The 18,728-nt window shown below is 37.5% G+C and overlaps 1 protein-coding gene across 1 annotated transcript in view; it reads left to right on the top strand.

The window, feature by feature from the left end:
- The first annotated feature begins 245 nt into the window (after positions 1-245).
- The window catches only part of LOC112043978 (uncharacterized), a 39,418-nt gene continuing 20,935 nt past the window's right edge, over positions 246-18,728 (top strand). Inside the window, exon 1 of the mRNA XM_052888955.1 lies at positions 246-380. Coding sequence (XP_052744915.1) covers positions 272-380 — 109 coding nt within the window. The 5' untranslated portion in view covers positions 246-271. The remainder of the gene's footprint in view (positions 381-18,728) is intronic.

Genomic DNA, 18,728 nt, shown 5'->3' with positions numbered 1-18,728 from the left:
ACTCTCATCATCTTTATTAACCCATATACGGCTCACTGCTGAGCTCGAGTCTCCTCTCAGAATGAGAGAGGTTAGGCCTTAGTCCACCACGCTGGCCCAATGCGGAGCGTGGTGGACTAAGGCCTAGCCCTTTCATTCTGAGAGGAAACGCGATCTCAGCAGTGAGCCGAATATCGGTTGATAACGATATCATAATAGACAGACAGAAAACCTCATCAGGTATTCCATTAACCGTTCCAGGATTCGAACCAGGTTCCAGGTTTCCTGGGAAATGGGGCGGGCCCTAATGTGGGACGTTACATGCGTCGACACATTAGCACCGTGTCATATCAGGGAGACAGAATCAAGACCGGGAGCCGCAGCAGAAAAAGCTGAAACCGGTAAGTGGCTCAAGTATGCCTTTCTGTCAGAGAGTTACATATTTGTACCTTTTGCCTTGGAGACCCTTGGGCCATGGAGTCGCAGTGCCAAAAAAATTTACCGAATCATTTCACCGCGCCTAGTTGCCTCGACTGGTGACAGAAGGGCTGGCTCATTTTTTGCGCAAAGGATCAGCCTGGCTGTCCAGCGCGGAAATGCAGCCAGTATTCTTGCCACCATTCCACGTGTCACCATTTGACAGTCTCCTTGGCGCAGTGGTATGCGCGGTGGGTTTACAAAACGGAGATCCTGGGTTCGATCCCCAGCTGGGCAGATTGAGATCTTCTTAATTAGTCCAGGTCTGGCTGGTGGGAGGCTTCAGCCGTGGCTACTTACCACCCTTCCGACAAAGACGTACTGCCAAGCGATTTAGCGTTCCGGTACGATGCCATGTAGAAACCGAAAGGGGTGTGGATTTTCATCCTCCTTCTTCAGTTAGCTCGCTTCCATCTTAGACTGCATCATCACTTACCATCAGGTGAGATTGTAGTCAAGGGATAACTTGTAAAGAATAACAAATAACACGTGGGCATGATTTGTATAGTTATAAGTTACTTATTTCCAGATTGGTTCATTTAATTTTCATGAAAATTGGCTCAGTAATTTTGTGTTAAAATAAAAATAACGAAATTACCCGTACTGTGGCGTTCATTATGCTAGGACACACTAAAAACATAAAAATAAAATCAGTTTAACAAAAAAATTTAACCAACTTTAAAATCAAAAAAATAAACTAAAAAGCGAAAAATGACGTCGTATGTGCTACCTTCTGATCTTTGAAGGCGGTGCATGTTTTAAAGCCACATAGGCTAAACAACGAGGCAAAAAGTCAACTTACCTATGCTAATCTATTTAATACTTAAAAACCTGAAACATAATTCCAAGCGGACCCACATAATAATAATTTCTAGCGAAGCGATCTGTCATATCTGATCTATATCTTAAGATTCAATACCGTGTGCATAATTGAATGCGCCCGCGCATGATGTCCGCGGATCCCGTTCCGATGCGCTTGTGTGTGTGTGTGTATGTGTGCGTGTCGCGTGTCGCTGACACCGTTTTTTGCGCGTTGCACTTTGAGATAGGTCATGGTTGTACATTTTTAACTCGTTGCCTCGCTTTATCAGGTTTTGTCGAGTTTTGTTCTGACCAAAACGGGCATTGTATTTTTGTATATGTCACAATTTTACTTGTTTTCAGATTTTTATGTGAGTAACTTATGGAAAACAATATTAAATTACACGTAAAAAACTTCCTCGTAATAGTAGATTGTTATACAAGGGGCTAAAAAGACCCATTATATACGAGGTTTACGTCTCGGGCCACCTAAATAGAAACCGAGTTTATAATGGGTTTAGCCCCACGTGTTGCACTCTGCTTTTCACTACGATTGCGAGAAAATAAAATAGTTTAGTTCAATATTCAATGATTTATTTTAATTGAAAATTAAATGTACAAAGTCTACAATTTTGGATATTAGGGAGGAAACTTTTACCCGGTAACATAATTTCCGACTACTGTGAAGATGAATAATGAGTATGTGTGGTAAACGTGGGAGATAATAGTTTAAAAAACTCCTTTCGTAAGTGAATCCATTCGTTGTTGTTTTCTTCACTTATTAAATTTTTCGTAGGTAAGTATTTAAGTAAATGCGTCTGGACTTTGATGGTAACAGATTGAAAATTTCATCCATCTCCAAGTTCTCACTAGATGAAGACACCAATAACAATTAATGTTGAAAACTAAGTAAGTTACGGTCACAAATTTACAATTATTTTCTGAAAAAAATCAAGTGTGTACACTTTCACGCCAATTGTTTTTTAAATTCTCGCTTTTTAATTTTTTTTTTTTTTCTCGCTTTTTAATTTTATTTTTTTTTTAAAAAAGAAAGAAATACACCTGCAAAGTGCGCGCTGTGTTTCCTTGACCATCCCGCCAATTATAAAGGCTGTCAGGTCTATAAGGAAATACTATCGAGGAAAACACAAGGTAATAGAGGACCCCAGTTGCCAAATCAATCAGAAAACAAGAAACAAGAAGCAAAGTCGGCTCCTACAATACCAAAACAATCTCACACGCATAGTCAGACATATGCCCAAGTAGCTTCCACCCACCCATCAACAAAGGATACCAATCAAAACACAGATTTACCAATAACGACTTCATTAGAAAACATACTCGCGGAACAAAACAAAAAGATCGACTCTTTATTACAACAAATAAGCACCCTCATGGGCCTTATAACAACACTCGTCACTCAAATGCAAAAATGACTTCCCTACGCATTGCGATATGGAATATTAACGGTCTTTCCGGTAGAAAGGATGAGTTGGAGGCTTTGATAGCAGCAAATAACTTAGATATTGTGCTCATTTCGGAATCACATGTCACAGAAAGGAGCTTTTTCCATATACCTCGTTTTTGCACTTATCTGACTCCTCACCCAGATGGTACTGCTCATGCTGGAACTGCAATTATCATCAGACAACATCTAAAACACTGCCAGCTGGAGCCCTATGTAACGGATCATTTGCAAGCAACGACCATCAAAGTTAAAGATCGTTCTGGTTACATTACCATATCAGCTACGTATTGCCCACCTCGACATAGCATCAACGCGGCTATGTTTTCTAACTACTTCAAAACGCTAGGAAACCGTTTTTTGAGTGGAGGTGATTGGAACGCCAAGAACACCTATTGGGGTTCGAGATATACTCACTCACGGGGTCGTGAACTGAAGATGAGCATTGATATTAACCATCTTCAATCACAATCGACAGGTAAACCTACATACTGGCCTAAAGATCCCAAGAAAAAACCAGATTTACTTGACTTTTTCATCACCAAAAACATTGGCCATTTATACACAGCTATTGAATCTAGCCTTGACGGTTCATCCGACCATACCCCGGTAATTATGGAAATTAGTTCTACAATCCTCAAAACCACAGATAATTCAGAACGTCTGCACAACTCAAGAACTGATTGGGAATCATTCCGCGATCATCTTGAACGGGAAATCAATCTACAGGTACCCCTTAAAACTGCTGAGGAGGTTAACGATGCATGTGTATACATAACCAATGCAATTCAAGTTGCGGCCTGGTTAAGCACACCGGATATTAGATCTAAAGCCAAAGCTGGTATATGGCTTCCCTCGGATATTAGGAGCAAAATTCAGGAAAAAAGAAGACTTCGGCGCAGCTGGCAAACTTCGCGAAATCAAAGTGACAGAACACTTTTTAACTGCGCTGCCAAAGAACTTAAAGAGATCCTTAAAACGACTAACAATGAAATCTCTAAAAATAACCTAGAACAAATGTCGCCTACAGGTATAGGGGATCACTCATTGTGGAAGGCCACCAAAAACTCTTTAGCAAACCCCCAAAAACACCTTCCACCGATCAGAACTGGAACGACATGGGCGCGTACTGACGAAGAGAAAGCGGAAGTGTTTGCAGTACATCTGCAAAGTGTATTTCGGCCTAACGAACACCAAGACCCTGATGACCCTGATATCGATACTATCCTAGCCCAGGATCTGCAACTTTGCTTACCCATTAAACCGACATCTCCAAAGGAAATTGGAAAATTAATTGCTCTGTTAGACAGTAAGAAAGCCCCTGGTTTCGATCTTATAACACCTGGAGTACTAAAAGAGTTACCCAAAAAGTGCTTGATATTCCTTGCTAACCTGTTTAACGCTACATTTAGAATATGCCACTTTCCTGACACATGGAAAGTATCACAAGTGATTATGATACCCAAGCCTGGAAAACCTGTTGAAGAAACGTCTTCTTACCGCCCGATAAGCCTTACGCCGGTATTATCCAAACTATGGGAAAGAGTTTTCTTGGCAAGACTGAAAACTAACCTTGAGGAATGCTGTATTATACCTGAGCATCAATTTGGCTTTCGTCAGGAACACTCTACGGTGGAACAGGTCCATAGAGTGTATGATACTATTCGGCAATGCCTTGAAAGAAAAGAATATTGCTCTGCAGCCTTTCTTGACATTCAACAGGCATTTGATAAAGTTTGGCACAAAGGGCTTCTATGCAAGATTAAAAAACTCTTACCTCATTCCATGTTCCCTATATTAGAGTCATACTTAAAAGATAGATTCTTTCAAGTAAAGGAACAAGATGCGAGGTCTGGTTTCTACAGGTGTACTGCTGGAGTGCCACAAGGTTCCGTTTTAGGTCCTGTGCTGTATAATATCTTTACATGCGACTTACCCCTCTCATCGAATGTTACTGTTGCTACATTTGCTGACGATGCTGCCTTTCTTTCTTGCAGTAATGATGCGACTATAGCAAGTAGACAACTACAGAAACAGCTTGACGTGACTAATAAATGGCTTAAAAAGTGGCGAATTAAGCCTAGCGCATCTAAATCCCAGCACATTACCTTCACTCTAAGATCAGGAGATTGTCCGGCAGTTAATCTTGACAAAGAAACATTACCACAAACTACATGCGTGAAGTACTTAGGATTTTACTTAGACCGACGTCTCACATGGAAGGATCACATTAAAAATAAGCGCGACGACCTTAATAACCGCTTTAGAAACTTACTCTGGCTCCTAGGCAGGCAGTCTGTATTGTCTCTCAACAATAAATTGCTAGTGTATTGCACTATTCTGAAACCTATTTGGCTCTATGGAATTCAGATCTGGTCTACCGCTAGCACATCCAACACTCTAGTCATCCAAAGAGCCCAGAATAGAATATTAAGAACAATTGCTAATGCGCCCTGGTACTCACGCAACACTGAAATACACCAATACTTAGAAATACCAACAATTCAGGAAGAGATAAAGAAGCACAAAATGCAACATCGGACACGCTTGTTGAAACATCCAAACCCACTAGCTTGTGGGCTGTTGACTGCTGACAGAGTTAAAAGATTAAAACGGGCAGACGTGCTCGATACAATGCAGACTTGAGGACAGTGGTCCCCAGTTCTGCCAACGCCATGCTTTCCTACCACTAATCCGCTTATAGTCTGTCGACTGATTGCAGATAAAACCAACAAAAAAAAAAAAAAAAAAAATTTTTTTCACATGAGAAAAAGGCAAAAGTTACACCGATTGCCGATAGAGGAAGCTATGCTTGAAATAACAGCAACTTTAGCAATGCCCTGACAGAGCATTGCTTGAGAAAATTCTCTGGTATGCAGGTTTCCTCACGATGTTTTTCCTTCACAGTTCGAGACACGTGATATTTAATTTCTTAAAATGCACACAACTGAAAAGTTGGAGGTGCATGCCCCGGACCAGATTCGAACCCACACCCTCCGGAATCGTCATCGGCAGAGGTCATATTCACTGGGCTATCACGGCTCACTACTACTAGTTGCAAGTTGGAAATGTAAAATTATAAAAACATCTTATTTATCTCTCTCTAAATTTGATCTAACATGATACACAGAATAAGTCAAAAGTCAAATTCAAAATTCATTTATTTCAAATAGGCTTAGTTTACAAGCTCTTTCGAAACGGATAGACAGAGATAGAGACGAATTCGAAAGTCATAATGTTGAATTATAAAAACATGATAATAAAATATCGCTACCAGATCCGAATGTTATTATAAAAATCCTTACATCAAGCCCAAGACATTATTTTTTTTTAAAAAATTCAATAAACAAGGCAGTATGTATTTTGTATTTTAATAATTTTGTTTTATATATAGGTACTTATTTTTGGAAAAGCAACCTTGAGTTTTTGAATGTCTCGAGTTTATTGTTAGCACTGCGGCATATTTTGTTTTATTTATTTTAATTTTGAGAACTTTTATCATAAATTATTGTTTTATTTGTAGTATAATGTTGTAGTTACTTAAGATTATTTTTAAAAATTGTACTTATAAGTAGGTACCAGTCAAACAACGATCAGCTGGCCTATTCACTACTTTGGTCTTTATTATCAACCTATTAAAATAAACATCAAATCAATTGACAAAATGTCATCTACCTACTATGTGATATCCACCAGTAAGCATCGGATGACATTTGTTACATAGAATCTCAATTTCGTATATGTCAACTAGCATACGTCAAAGATAGTGAATTAGCCTGCAGAACGTGAGAGAGCCGTGTTAGCTCAGTAGATATAACCTCTGCTTACGATACCGGGGGTGTAAGTTCGAATCCAGTCCGCGTGGTGGACTATTTGACCTAAGCCCTCTCATTCTGAGATAGACTCGTGCTCAACAGTGAGCTGAATGTGGGTCGCTAATAATGATGATGATGAGTCTAGTCGGTAAACTTAATCTACAAAAATACGTCAAAGTTAGTGAATTGGCTACTAGTCGCCACGCCACGTGGGAAAATCGTTGGGATAAACCCAATCACTTTAAATTCAGCCCAAATTTATGCGTTCGACAGCTGATGCGTTTGTCCGTGTGTCCAACTGAATGCAAAATACTGCACCTATTTGCATGTAACATACGGTAATCGGTTTACCAGAATCTTGTGAGTAGACACGCTGGTTGAAAATTAAATCGGTTGTATTACCGATTGCGTGGATAGTTGCGATTTTAAATTTATTGCATACATACACTTATTATTAAGCCGAAAGTTTGTGTGTAAGTGTGAATGTTTGTCACTCTTTCACGCTTCATCTACCTATCTTACTTTACACTGCAACTACTAAACCGATTTAGCTGAAATTTGGAATGATTATCCTACTAATATTATAAACGTGAAAGTTTGTATGGATGTTTGAATGTTTGTTACTCTTTAACGCCGCTACCACTGAAGAGATTTGGCTGAAATTTGGAATGAAAATAGATACACATCCCCGCAAACTGTTACACAGCCCTGCTGTTATTGCTAGTATTAAAGTAAAAAGTGTGGTAGGTACATTAACCGATCTTTTGTTAAGCCGAGTTCAATCCACGTCACCACAAAATGCATGCGCCGACGCATTCACCCACCACTCCACAAACTGAGCTAACCCATGTTTTCAAATTTTTCAATTAACGACACGCAACGTGAGCGTCACAACTCATTCCGCGTCAAATTCTGTTTTTTTATCCTCTAAAGCACGCAGGAGCCATGGGTTTATATGGGATTTAAGCTTTAGAAGTAACCTAAAAAAAATAAAAAATAAATAAGCCTTTTATTCGGACCTTATTAAGGATATCTTACAATAGTATATACAATACAAAATATTACATACATTTAAATACTATATCGTTTATACATTTAAAATTTTTCGTATATTTCGTTTTTATTTACTTTCTGTAGGTCCGTTTGCCAATCGGCAAAGGCCTCCTCCAACCTTCTCCATTCAGTTCTTTCTCTGGCTACTCTAGTCCAGGTTTTCCCAGCAACCTGTCTGATATCATCTTCCCATCTTTTTTGTTGCCTTCCTCTGTTCCTTTTCCCTTCTCTTGGATACCACTGTGTAATTATTTTGCTCCACTTGTCCTTTCCTCTGATCATGTGTCCCGACCACTTCCATTTTAGCCTTTTTACTTTTAAGGTCACATCCTGTATTTTGGTCTTTTTCCTAATATTACTGTTTCTTATTCTATCTGCTCTTTTTACTCCTAACATGCTCCTCTCCATTGCTCGTTGGCAAATGGTAAGTCTATTGGCTATGTTTTTCGTTATGGCCCATGTTTGACTTCCATAGATTAAGATTGGTAGGACGCAGACATTGAATAATTTGCTCTTTGTTAGTAACCTAAATTCATCTAAATCGGTTCGGCTGTTTAGAAGAAGAAGAAGAAATACTTTATTGCACACAAAAATACAGTAATAAATTAAAACATTAAAACAATTAATAAAGACGTTTAGACGTGAAAATGATACAGACGGACTGACATACATACGGTAATCACAATAGGGTAGTTGACTCATATCAAAATTAATATAAACAATATTAATTTAGAATACTACATGGAATAAGGTTTCGAAATAAATCGAAATTAATTAATAAAAGATAAGGATTTCTTATAAAACTTAATTTAAAAATCATGTATTTTTAAATTTTTCCAAACGTCAGAAACGTCGTCCATTTTGTGACGTCACAATGTTACTTGATGTACTAAACGCCAAACTAATTGTTGAGTAATATTTCTGTCAAACGTTTGTAAGGGATTTGTTGTATTGAAACATGAGTGAAACAGCTTAGCTTAAAAATACTAACATAGAACCTCCTTCTTTTTGGAAGCTGTATATGTATATCTATCTTGAAAGGTTTTTTTTTATTATTTACAAGTTAGCCTTGACTACAATCTCACCTGATGATGCAATCTAAGATGGAAGCGTGCCAACTTGTTCAGAGAAGGATGAAAATCCACACCCATTTCTATTTCTTCACGACATCGTACCGGAACGCTAAATCGCTTGGCGGTACGTCTTTGTCGGTAGGGTTGTAACTAGCCACGGCTCAAGCCTCCCACCAGCCAGACCTGGACCAAATAAGAAAACCTCAATTTGTCCAGCCGGTGATCGAACCCAGGACCTCCGCCTTGAAAATCCACTACGCACACCATTGCGCCATGGAGGCCGACTCACGTACAAAGAAAGTTTACATCGATTTTTTCGCGGACAAAGTCACGGGCTAAGTTGGTTATCTTGCCTTCCAGATGGAAAACCTGGTGTTTATGAGTTATGTGACTTCGCTTTCGTCGCGCTAGTCGTCGCTCGTCGCCGGCGAATTCGTCGCGGCCTTGAAGTCGTCCGTCGACTCGCGCGCGCTTTTTATCCGCGAAATAACGACGAATGGCCGACAAGCGCGGGGGGGGGGGGATCACCGACATCGTTGTGACCATAGAAAACTTATTAACAATAGAAAAGACTTGTAAACGCGAACTTTTCCATAAGTGACACCTCTAAAATAATGGTCCCAATTGGTGATGTTTGGAAGTCCCTACAAAAGGCCTATATCCTGCAGTGGATGTCCATCGGCTGACATGATGATGATGATGTTGATGAATAGGGCACACTTCTCTTTTATTAGAATTTATATTCATAAAGCTACTCCATTGCGGTTCTCAATTCGAAGCGTATGTTTTTATTTTATGTTTGTTACCTCATAACTTCGTCCTTTATTAACAAATTTTGAATTTTTTTTTAGAGCACATTTACTTACAGATTGGTGCTATATCATTTTCATGAAAATCGGTTTAGAATTTTTTTTTAAATCAAATTAACTGAAAAATGTCCTTAATATCGGTTCCATTTTTATGTTAAAAAGATTATTTTGACGCGTAGTTCCCGTTCCCGTGAGAATACGAGGATAACATACAGCCCATGACACTCACAAATAACGTGGCTTTCTAGTGGTCAAATAATTTTCCAAATCGGTTTAGTAGATTATAATATTACTTAGTATAGACAAAAATATCTGTCATAGGCGACACATGATTTTGTATCTATAAGTACCTAGATATATACAAAAGCTTGTCAAAATACTAGGAACTAAAGCTTCGAATTATAGTAAGACATGTAGGTACTTATTAGTGTGAATTTGGATAAACTAGAGTAACAAAATATAAAGAAATTTAAATTTAAAGAAGAATTTTAAATTAAGACTCGAAAACCAGTTACAGTGAATTTTTTTATAACCATACAAAACTACTGATGACATTAACCTACCTACCTAAATATTTATTTAAGTCTCAAAATTATATACCGTCTTTAAATAAAAATAACTTCTCCAACAAAAAAGGGCTGCATGAATTTTAAAACGAAACCAAAAAAAAATATATAATGTTCGAAGTCCAAACTGCGCTCGGCCTGAAGGTCAATGTCCTTAGAAACGTCATTCTTTATCGGCCGCATTTTGGCCGTGGCGGAGTTGCGAAAAATATAGCCAACTCTTTCCAACTTGTAGATTATTGTATGATGACTCCCGAATACCGATTAGCTCATTCTTTGCCATCTTTTGCATTTCGGAATTTCGGCGTGTGAGTCTATTTTGTATGTGTGAAGCGAGAATTATCTTTGGAGTTTCGCACCGAATGTGAATTGCGAATCGTTTCAAAAAACGCGTGGTCGTGAATTTTTATGGCTTGCTAACTAGTGATGCACTTCTATGGCCGTGAGATTATGTTTTTATGTGTTGAGTGTATTATTATGGGAATTATTTATTTGTTATGAGTTATTTTGATTGATGGGGCTTTCTTTTTGTCCGGGCTAATCTCTGAAATGGCTGAACCGATTAAAATGGGTTTGTCAATCTCTGAAATGGCTGAACCGATTTTAATGGGTTTGTCAATCTCTGAAACGGCTCAACCGATTTTAATGACTGTCACTAGAGGGTAGAGGAGGCCCATGAGTAACATTTAGGCTACTTTTACCCTAGAAAAGTCATAATTCTGAAAAACTAAATTCGACGTGGACGAGATATAATCCGAGAGGGTGGGCGTTCGTCCGCCAATATAAATTAAGGCAACTATTACAGTAGTACATACCTAATATGTAACTTTAAAGTGCCCAAAGTGGAATCCATCTAAAAACTTAATCAAGTTTTTAGATGGATTCCACTTTGGGCATATTTTAATTTATCTTTCCTAGGTTTCTTTTTAGTCCTGGAGGTACCTAAGGGCTGGTTCTTATTAATAGCTTAGTGATATACTGAGGAAGAGATTATAGATATGTAGCTACGACCTCAAAATGTATATATGACTCCTACATCTATACAAACGTTTATTTCGTATAATACGGAACCCTAGCAGTTTTATTTTAAAAATCTTGATGCGACTATAATAACACGCACACAAACAAAAGCCACATCAAGCGTTTTATTTACATTGGATTCGAATTTCAAAAATAGAACGACACGAATATTTTATGTAACGTTTTTTCGAACGGTTGAGGTAGGTCGGATGTTTTATGTGTGTGCGTGTTACGTGTTCTGGTTTCGGGATTCTAAATTCAAGCAGGCCTGGTGTTTTTTTTTCGATATTTAGTTTCTGAACGTGTATTGGTCAATCGATGTAACTGGGTGCCTTTTATGTATCGATTGGGAACGTTTTTTTGAGTCTTATTTGATTTGGGTCATTTTTATGTCGGCATTGTTATTTTTTACATAAATCTGTTAATGTATTATTATGTAGTCAAGCTTCGGTTTGACAGTTACGCAAGCAACTAATCGGCGATAAACATAGTTTTTAGCCGCTTAAACAATTCTCCAAATTTTGTTAGAAATTTTTTATAGATATTAAAAACAAACAAAACAAACGAACTCCTCTGCTATAATAACTATTTGTTTTGATTTTTGTAGGAAGGTACCTACCTACTTGAACCTAGGAATCTAAAACCGAACACCTTACTACTTAGTATGCATATATTACTCCATTATGTACCTATTTGGTTAAAAAAGACTGCCTAACTGTTAAGAGAAAAATGTTATATTGTTTTTAAGTCCATAAATTATAAAATACTTATGTACAGAGCCCACCTTCTTACAAAGCTTCTTCTAAGAAATGATTAAAAATCCACGATTCACTAACTGTTGAAATTAAAAAAAAAAAGCAACCGCGCAGCAACCATAAACAAGTTGTATTCTTTTTAACGTCTTATAAAATCCTCGGAGGCGAACGGGCGCACAAAAATGCGCCATAGACAAACCGGGCATAGACTAAAAATCGCAATAAAAATAAGAAGCTGTCATTAAATCAGCACAGAACCGGCCCGGGGAGGTTTTTGTGCGGCAGGTGGCGGATGGGCACTCGTCTTTTTGCAACACGGTCAAATACCCGCGCCGCGAGATTTTTATACGGGGATAATGTAACTGTACGGTCTTTATATAGACCTATTATTATTTTATATAGTTTTATTATTCACATGTACATTTATTTAGATATTTTGAGCCGTGATAGTTGAGGATATGACCTCTACCTTCTTTCTATTCGTAGTCTTAAACAGTGCAAAGGAAAAACATCGTGTGGAAACCTGCATACCTGCCCCCCTAGCCAAGTGGCACGTCGATTCTCTTTCTACGATCGCTAACGCTTCGAAAACTAGAAAGATGTATGAGAATGACATTTGCTATTGACAGCTCACGTGATCAAGATCTATCTATCATTCCCTTAATTTTTTCTAGTTTTCGAAGCGTTAGCGATCGTCGAAAGTAAGCTATATGCTAAGTCTGCCAATCCTCATTGGGCCAGCGTAGTGGACTATAGGACTAAACCCTCTCATTCTGAGAGGAATCTCCTCTCAGTTGTCCGAATGCTCCCTTGATCAGGCCTGGTTAGAAAATGTATATAACTTTAAAATATCCATTTTATATTTGGACGTTAGTTCGGAACCCTAAAAAATAATAAAATATTGGAAAGAAATATAGCCTAAGTATTTTAAATTTCTATTTAAGTCTTACTTTAAACAGTTTTCCCCAAATAAAGAGTCCATAGATGAATTCATCAAAGGGGTTTTCACACTAACCTATCCGAGGGTCCGGCAGATCCTTTGGAATCCCGATTCTTTTATTCTTTCATACCTCCCCTAATATTTGGAATTGAATAAAAGTATTCTATTAATTCTTACGTAATATCTGAAAATACTTCCATTTATTTTCACACTACCTGTCGTCTGCAATTTTTGACGTGACAACTTCTTTTAATTCAATGGAGCCGGCTGTAAAATTGTCGTCATGCGTCGTTCCCTCGCTCTAGGGTTGCCAACTTTTTTTACAAGAAATAAAATATATTCTGGTCTATGAAGATTATTAAACAGTATTTTAGAAAAACGAACAGTATTTTATTTATTTATTGTTTTAAATTCATTAATTGAAATTTTCTTTTGAAAAACGCAACCATTCCATCAGTATTTTCTGACGTTGTCACGTTCAACTATCGTCAGTAAACCCCGTCTTTACAGACAACCGATTTTTTTGCATTGGTTTTTTTCGTTGGGTAAATCTTTTCATCACTGCTTAAAGATGCTTGTAGAAATGTAGAGTATACTTAATCTTATTAGGTTAGGTACCAAATACATCACCTTGTTAGTCTAGTGGTTTTGGATCACTATGTCCTGGGTTCGAATATTCGGGTCGGGTTAATCACTCCTTAACATCCTCCGCTGTGTCGAACATCTCTTTAGTGCTAATTCTCTTATTCTTAGATAGAATATACAAGATAGAAGATATAGATAGATAGATAGATAGATAGATATAGATATAGATAGATTATCATTGCTATAGACCTCAGACCAATTATTGTATAGGACCTGCCTCACTAGAACTTACTTTTCTGTCAAAGTATATGATCAACGATCTAATGCTATTATAAAAACTGTCTCTATAGAATCAATGTTAAATAGTTATTGTGTTCGTCGGTTAAAGAGCTCGGTAAAAATACCTTTTTGTGTAATTGAATTGTGTAAAAAACGGGCAGAAACTTCTAGTTTAGTAATAAGATATATACAAAATCTAAGCTCGTTTTTCTCAGAAAATGACAGACAAGGTCCTTCTATAATTGATCTGAGCCATAGACACACACATTAGTACCACATTTTCGAGTCGTACTCATTACATTAGCATCTAGGGCTAATTACTTCCACCTGCATCTAAGCTATTCAGCGGTCACTGACCCCGGCCGTGGATCAACGCAAAAATGGAGTTTTGTTGTTCCACCACAAAGGGTACCATTTCAGTGAACCGCTCCACCAATCGCCACCCCACGTATAGATAGGGTAGCGCGCCACCCTGCAGCGTAAAGCGCTTCATAGACAAGCTGCAGCGCTTTGTAGCTTTTATTTAACTTGCTTATGTGTATCATAATCATTTAAGGTCTTATTTTATTTATGTACAAGCTGACGCCGCGCGGTTTTACCCGCGTGGTTCACGTTTCCGTATGAATACGGGGATAATATATATTCTATAGCCTTCCTCAATAAATGGGCTATCTAACACTGAAAGAATTTTTCAAACCGGACCAGTAGTTTCTGAGATTAGCGCGTTCAAACAGACAAACAAACAAACTCTTCAGCTTTATAATATTAGTATAGATTTGGCTGGCGGAAGGCTTTGGCCGTGACTAGTTAGTACCGGCAAAACCGTACCGCTCAGCGTTTCCGGTACGATGTCGTGTTGAAATCGAAATGGATGTGGATTTTAATCCTACGCCTAACAGAGAACCCGCTTCTAACTTAGATTATTTACCATCAGGTGAGATTGTGTAGTCAAGGTCTAAGTTGAAAAGAATAAAAAAAAAATACTTTGTCTTAGGGTGCAATTCTTCCCTTGTTAAAGAGAGGTTTGCATAATTATCCTAGCTCAGTTTATTTAGTATCATAACATTTTGCATCACTCACTCACACATTTATAACATTTACCATTTACTTAATCATTGCAAATAATAATAAAAACTACATGAAATTATATTATAATAGCTAAATAATGACCTTTACTTTACTATAGTTACTTTTTAAGGAACTACGACATTTTTACGGAGGCCAAACACACGTCTATTCTGCGCGGTCGCATGCTAGGGTGCAAAACTCCCCTATTTTGCAGTTTGTATTGTATACCAGGCTCTGAATTATATAAAAATTACATTTATTAACAGCGTGGTAGACTATTGGCCTAACCCTTCTCATTCTGAGAGGAGACTCGAGCTCAACTGTGAGTGAGATGATGATGATGAAATTAGTACAAAAGATTTGAAGGAGTATTTTCAATGTTAATAAGTCTAGTCTAGTCTTTCGCACCCTAGTAGCCATCGGTCTATCTACAAGGGTGCGAAACTTCCCTAGTCACATCTAGTCACATCCCAGCTCCGCTTGGCCACATTATTGTAGTTTATACCACCACGCTCTAAAATATACAATTATAGTTATCTCACTTAATAATCAATTGTACAGTAACTTAATATGTAAGTGCAAAAAATCTTTATTTTAAAGGTTTAATTAAAACTTTTCAATAAATAACTAAAACTTAATTAGTACAAAAGGTTTAAAGGAGTTAATGAGTCTAAAACTCATTCGTCTATGCAGCGCAGTCGGCTGCAAGGGTGCGAACCTCCCCTAGTCGCATCTAGGCCCATCCCAGCACCGTTTACCCATATTATTACAGTTTATACCACCACGTTCCAAAATATACAAATATAGTAAACTCACTTATTAATCAATTGTTATTAACTAAATGTATAGACGCAAAAATCATTATTTTAAAGGTTTAATTAAAACTTCCCAATAAATAAATAAAACTTAATTAGTACAAAAGGTTTAAAGGAGTAACAGTAGTATGTACGTTCGCCTATGTTCGCCATCGGTCTATCTACAAGGGTACGAAACTTCCCTAGTCGCATCTAGGCCCATCCCAGCACCGTTTACCCATATTATTACAGTTTATACCACCACGTTCCAAAATATACAATTATAGTAAACTTACTTATTAATCATTTGTTATTAACTAAATGTATAGACGCAAAAATCATTATTTTAAAGGTATAATTAAAACTTTAATGACATACTCGTACTTACTTTTAATTCCAATTATTGTATAATATTATATGGTAATTGCAACTATTTTTTTTTTTTTTATTTAATTTGGTAATTATGACTATTTGTGTTATTTTTATTTTATAATTTAATTTAATTTAATTTAGTTATTGTGACTGATTGTATTAATATTTTTCTTAATTTTATTTCACTGTTTGTATTTTTTCTTTTTCACCATGTATTTGCACACTATTAATTTGGTTGAATGCTGTAAGGAACGGCAATTCTTGCAAATAAACGATATTATTATTATTATAACAGCAATGTTAATGAGTCTAAAACTCATTCGTCTATGCAGCGCCGTCGGCTGCAAGGGTGCGAACGTCCCCTAGTCGCATCTAGGCCCATCCCAGCTCCGTTTACCCATATTATTACAGTTTATACCACCACGTTCCAAAATATACAAATATAGTAAACTTACTTATTAATCATTTGTTATTAACTAAATGTATGGATGCAAAAATGATTATTTTAAAGGTTCAATTAAAACTTCTCAATAAATAAATAAAACTTAATTAGTACAAAAGGTTTAAAGGAGTAATGGCAACGTTAATGAGTCTAAAACTCATTCGTCTATGCAGCGCAGTCGGCTGCAAGGGTGCGAACCTCCCCTAGTCGCATCTAGGCCCATCCCAGCTCCGTTTACCCACATTATTTGCAGTTTGATGAATTGCCCTCGCGGTCATTCAACTACGGTACATAGAAAAAATTACAATAACCGGACGTTGGGACGCTCGTGGGTTTTTAAATTACATATCGCTGCGAGAGTATCCCTTTACATACTTTGAATACTTGACCACCCGATTGATTATTATATACTACACTAGCTGACGCCACGCGGTTTCACCCGCGTGGTTCCCGTTTCCATAGGAATACAGGGATAAAATATAGCCTATAGCCTTCCTCGATAAATGGGCTATCTAACACTGCAAGGATTTTTTAAAATTGGACCAGTAGTTCCTGAGATTAGCGCGTTCAATCAAACAAACAAACACTTCAGCTTTATAATATTAGTATAGATATATTATAATCATTTTAGACGACCTCTCTGGCGCAGTTGGAAGTGCTGTGGTGTCCTAAGTTCGACTCCCAGCTCACGTCAGTTTAGGTTTTCTAAATTTTTTCAAGTCTGGTCTAGCAGTAGGCTTCTTTTTTTTTATTCTTTACAAATTAGCCCTTGACTACAATCTCACCTGATGGTAAGTGATGATGCAATGATGATGATTGATGATAATTGATGATGATGATGATGGAAGTGGGCTAACTTGGTAGGAGTAGGATTAAAATCCACAGCCCTCTAGGTTTCTACACGACATCGTACCGGAACGCTAAATTGCTTGGCGGTACGTCTATGCCGGTAGGGTGGTAACTAGCCACAGCCGAAGCCTTCAACCAGCCAGACCTGGACCAATTAAGAAACCTCAACCCGCCCAGCCGGGGATCGAACCCAGGACATCCGTCTTGTAAATCCAACAATCCGTGGCTCAACTTCAAGTACCTCCAAGTTCAAACCCGCTCTAAGCCAGAGGTTTGGATTCGATTCCCAATTTTTTTTTATACTAAGTAATAGTTGACGGATCACACGTGACAGTTCAGTAGATATGACCTTTGTCTCCGATGCCGGAGGGCATAGGTTTGAATGTGGTCCGACGCACACCTCCTTTTAGTTATATACATTTAAAAAAATAATTATCACGTGTCTCAAACGGTGGAGGAAAAACGTCGCGAGGAAACCTGCATACCTCTGAGAATTTTCTTAATTTTCTACGTGTGTGAAGTCTGCCAATCCTCATTGGGCCAGCGTGGTGGACTAGTGGCCTAATCTCTCTCACTCTTAGAGGAGACTCGTGCTCAGCAGTGAGCCGAATATGGGTTGATAATGATCCTATTCGTCGGTGAGGTTATAGAAGTTTATGTATATTTATTAATATTATTTCTAAGATTTTCGAAGCTACGATCTTTGGGAATACAATCCACCCTCTTACTCTTGAGCTGCTAAGGGCTAAGAATGAATAAACTAGCTACCAAACCTCTGTAAATTAACAATCTAAAAAACACGAAAACTTTGCAAAAATATGCACCGTTTCCTACCCCTAACTTAGCCACCCCAAAATGAATATAAACAGCTATCGAAAAATAGAATGTCAAGGATGTTTTATCACGAATAGAAAAGGGTTCCGTAGCGAACGTGTAAACCAAAACGTGAATAATTTTGCGAACTATCGAATTTACGTAATTTAAAATCATGGGAATTTGTATTTATTTAGATTTTAAATACATTTTATTAATTGACTCAAGTCAGCCCTTTAGCCAAATGGCACGTCAATTCTCTTTCTACGATCGCAAACGCTTCGAAAACTAGTAAAATGTATGGGAATCACAGATCTTGATCACGTAACATGTCGGTAGCAAATGTCATTTCTATACATTGACAAACAAACAGACAAACACGTAACCCCTCTTTTTGCGTCGGGGGTCTAAACAAAAAGATACTATGCCTACTTGCCCTTCAGATTAGAAAACAAGCAATCAATCAATCAATCAATTTATTTCGCCAGAATATGGTATACATTTACATAGGTCTTTTATATTATATTTAAACACATATCCTGCCATAGTTGGCGTGCAAAAGTTAACAAATGTTACAAATTAATTTACAAATTTACAAATAATAAAAATAAAACAAAGTTCGAATTAATTCATAATTAATGTTAATATAAATGTCACTATTATGGTTAGTAAGTATAACAACTATGCGTTTGACAGAAATAAGCAAGGGGGTACTTCCCTGGGCGAAGTTGATCATTAAAACACTACTACTATTCAAACATTATCAACGAAAC

Source organism: Bicyclus anynana, chromosome 24 (genome assembly GCF_947172395.1).
Source record: "Bicyclus anynana chromosome 24, ilBicAnyn1.1, whole genome shotgun sequence".
NCBI classification, from domain to species: Eukaryota; Metazoa; Arthropoda; class Insecta; order Lepidoptera; family Nymphalidae; genus Bicyclus; species Bicyclus anynana.
This window is presented reverse-complemented; position numbering and strand designations above follow the sequence as displayed.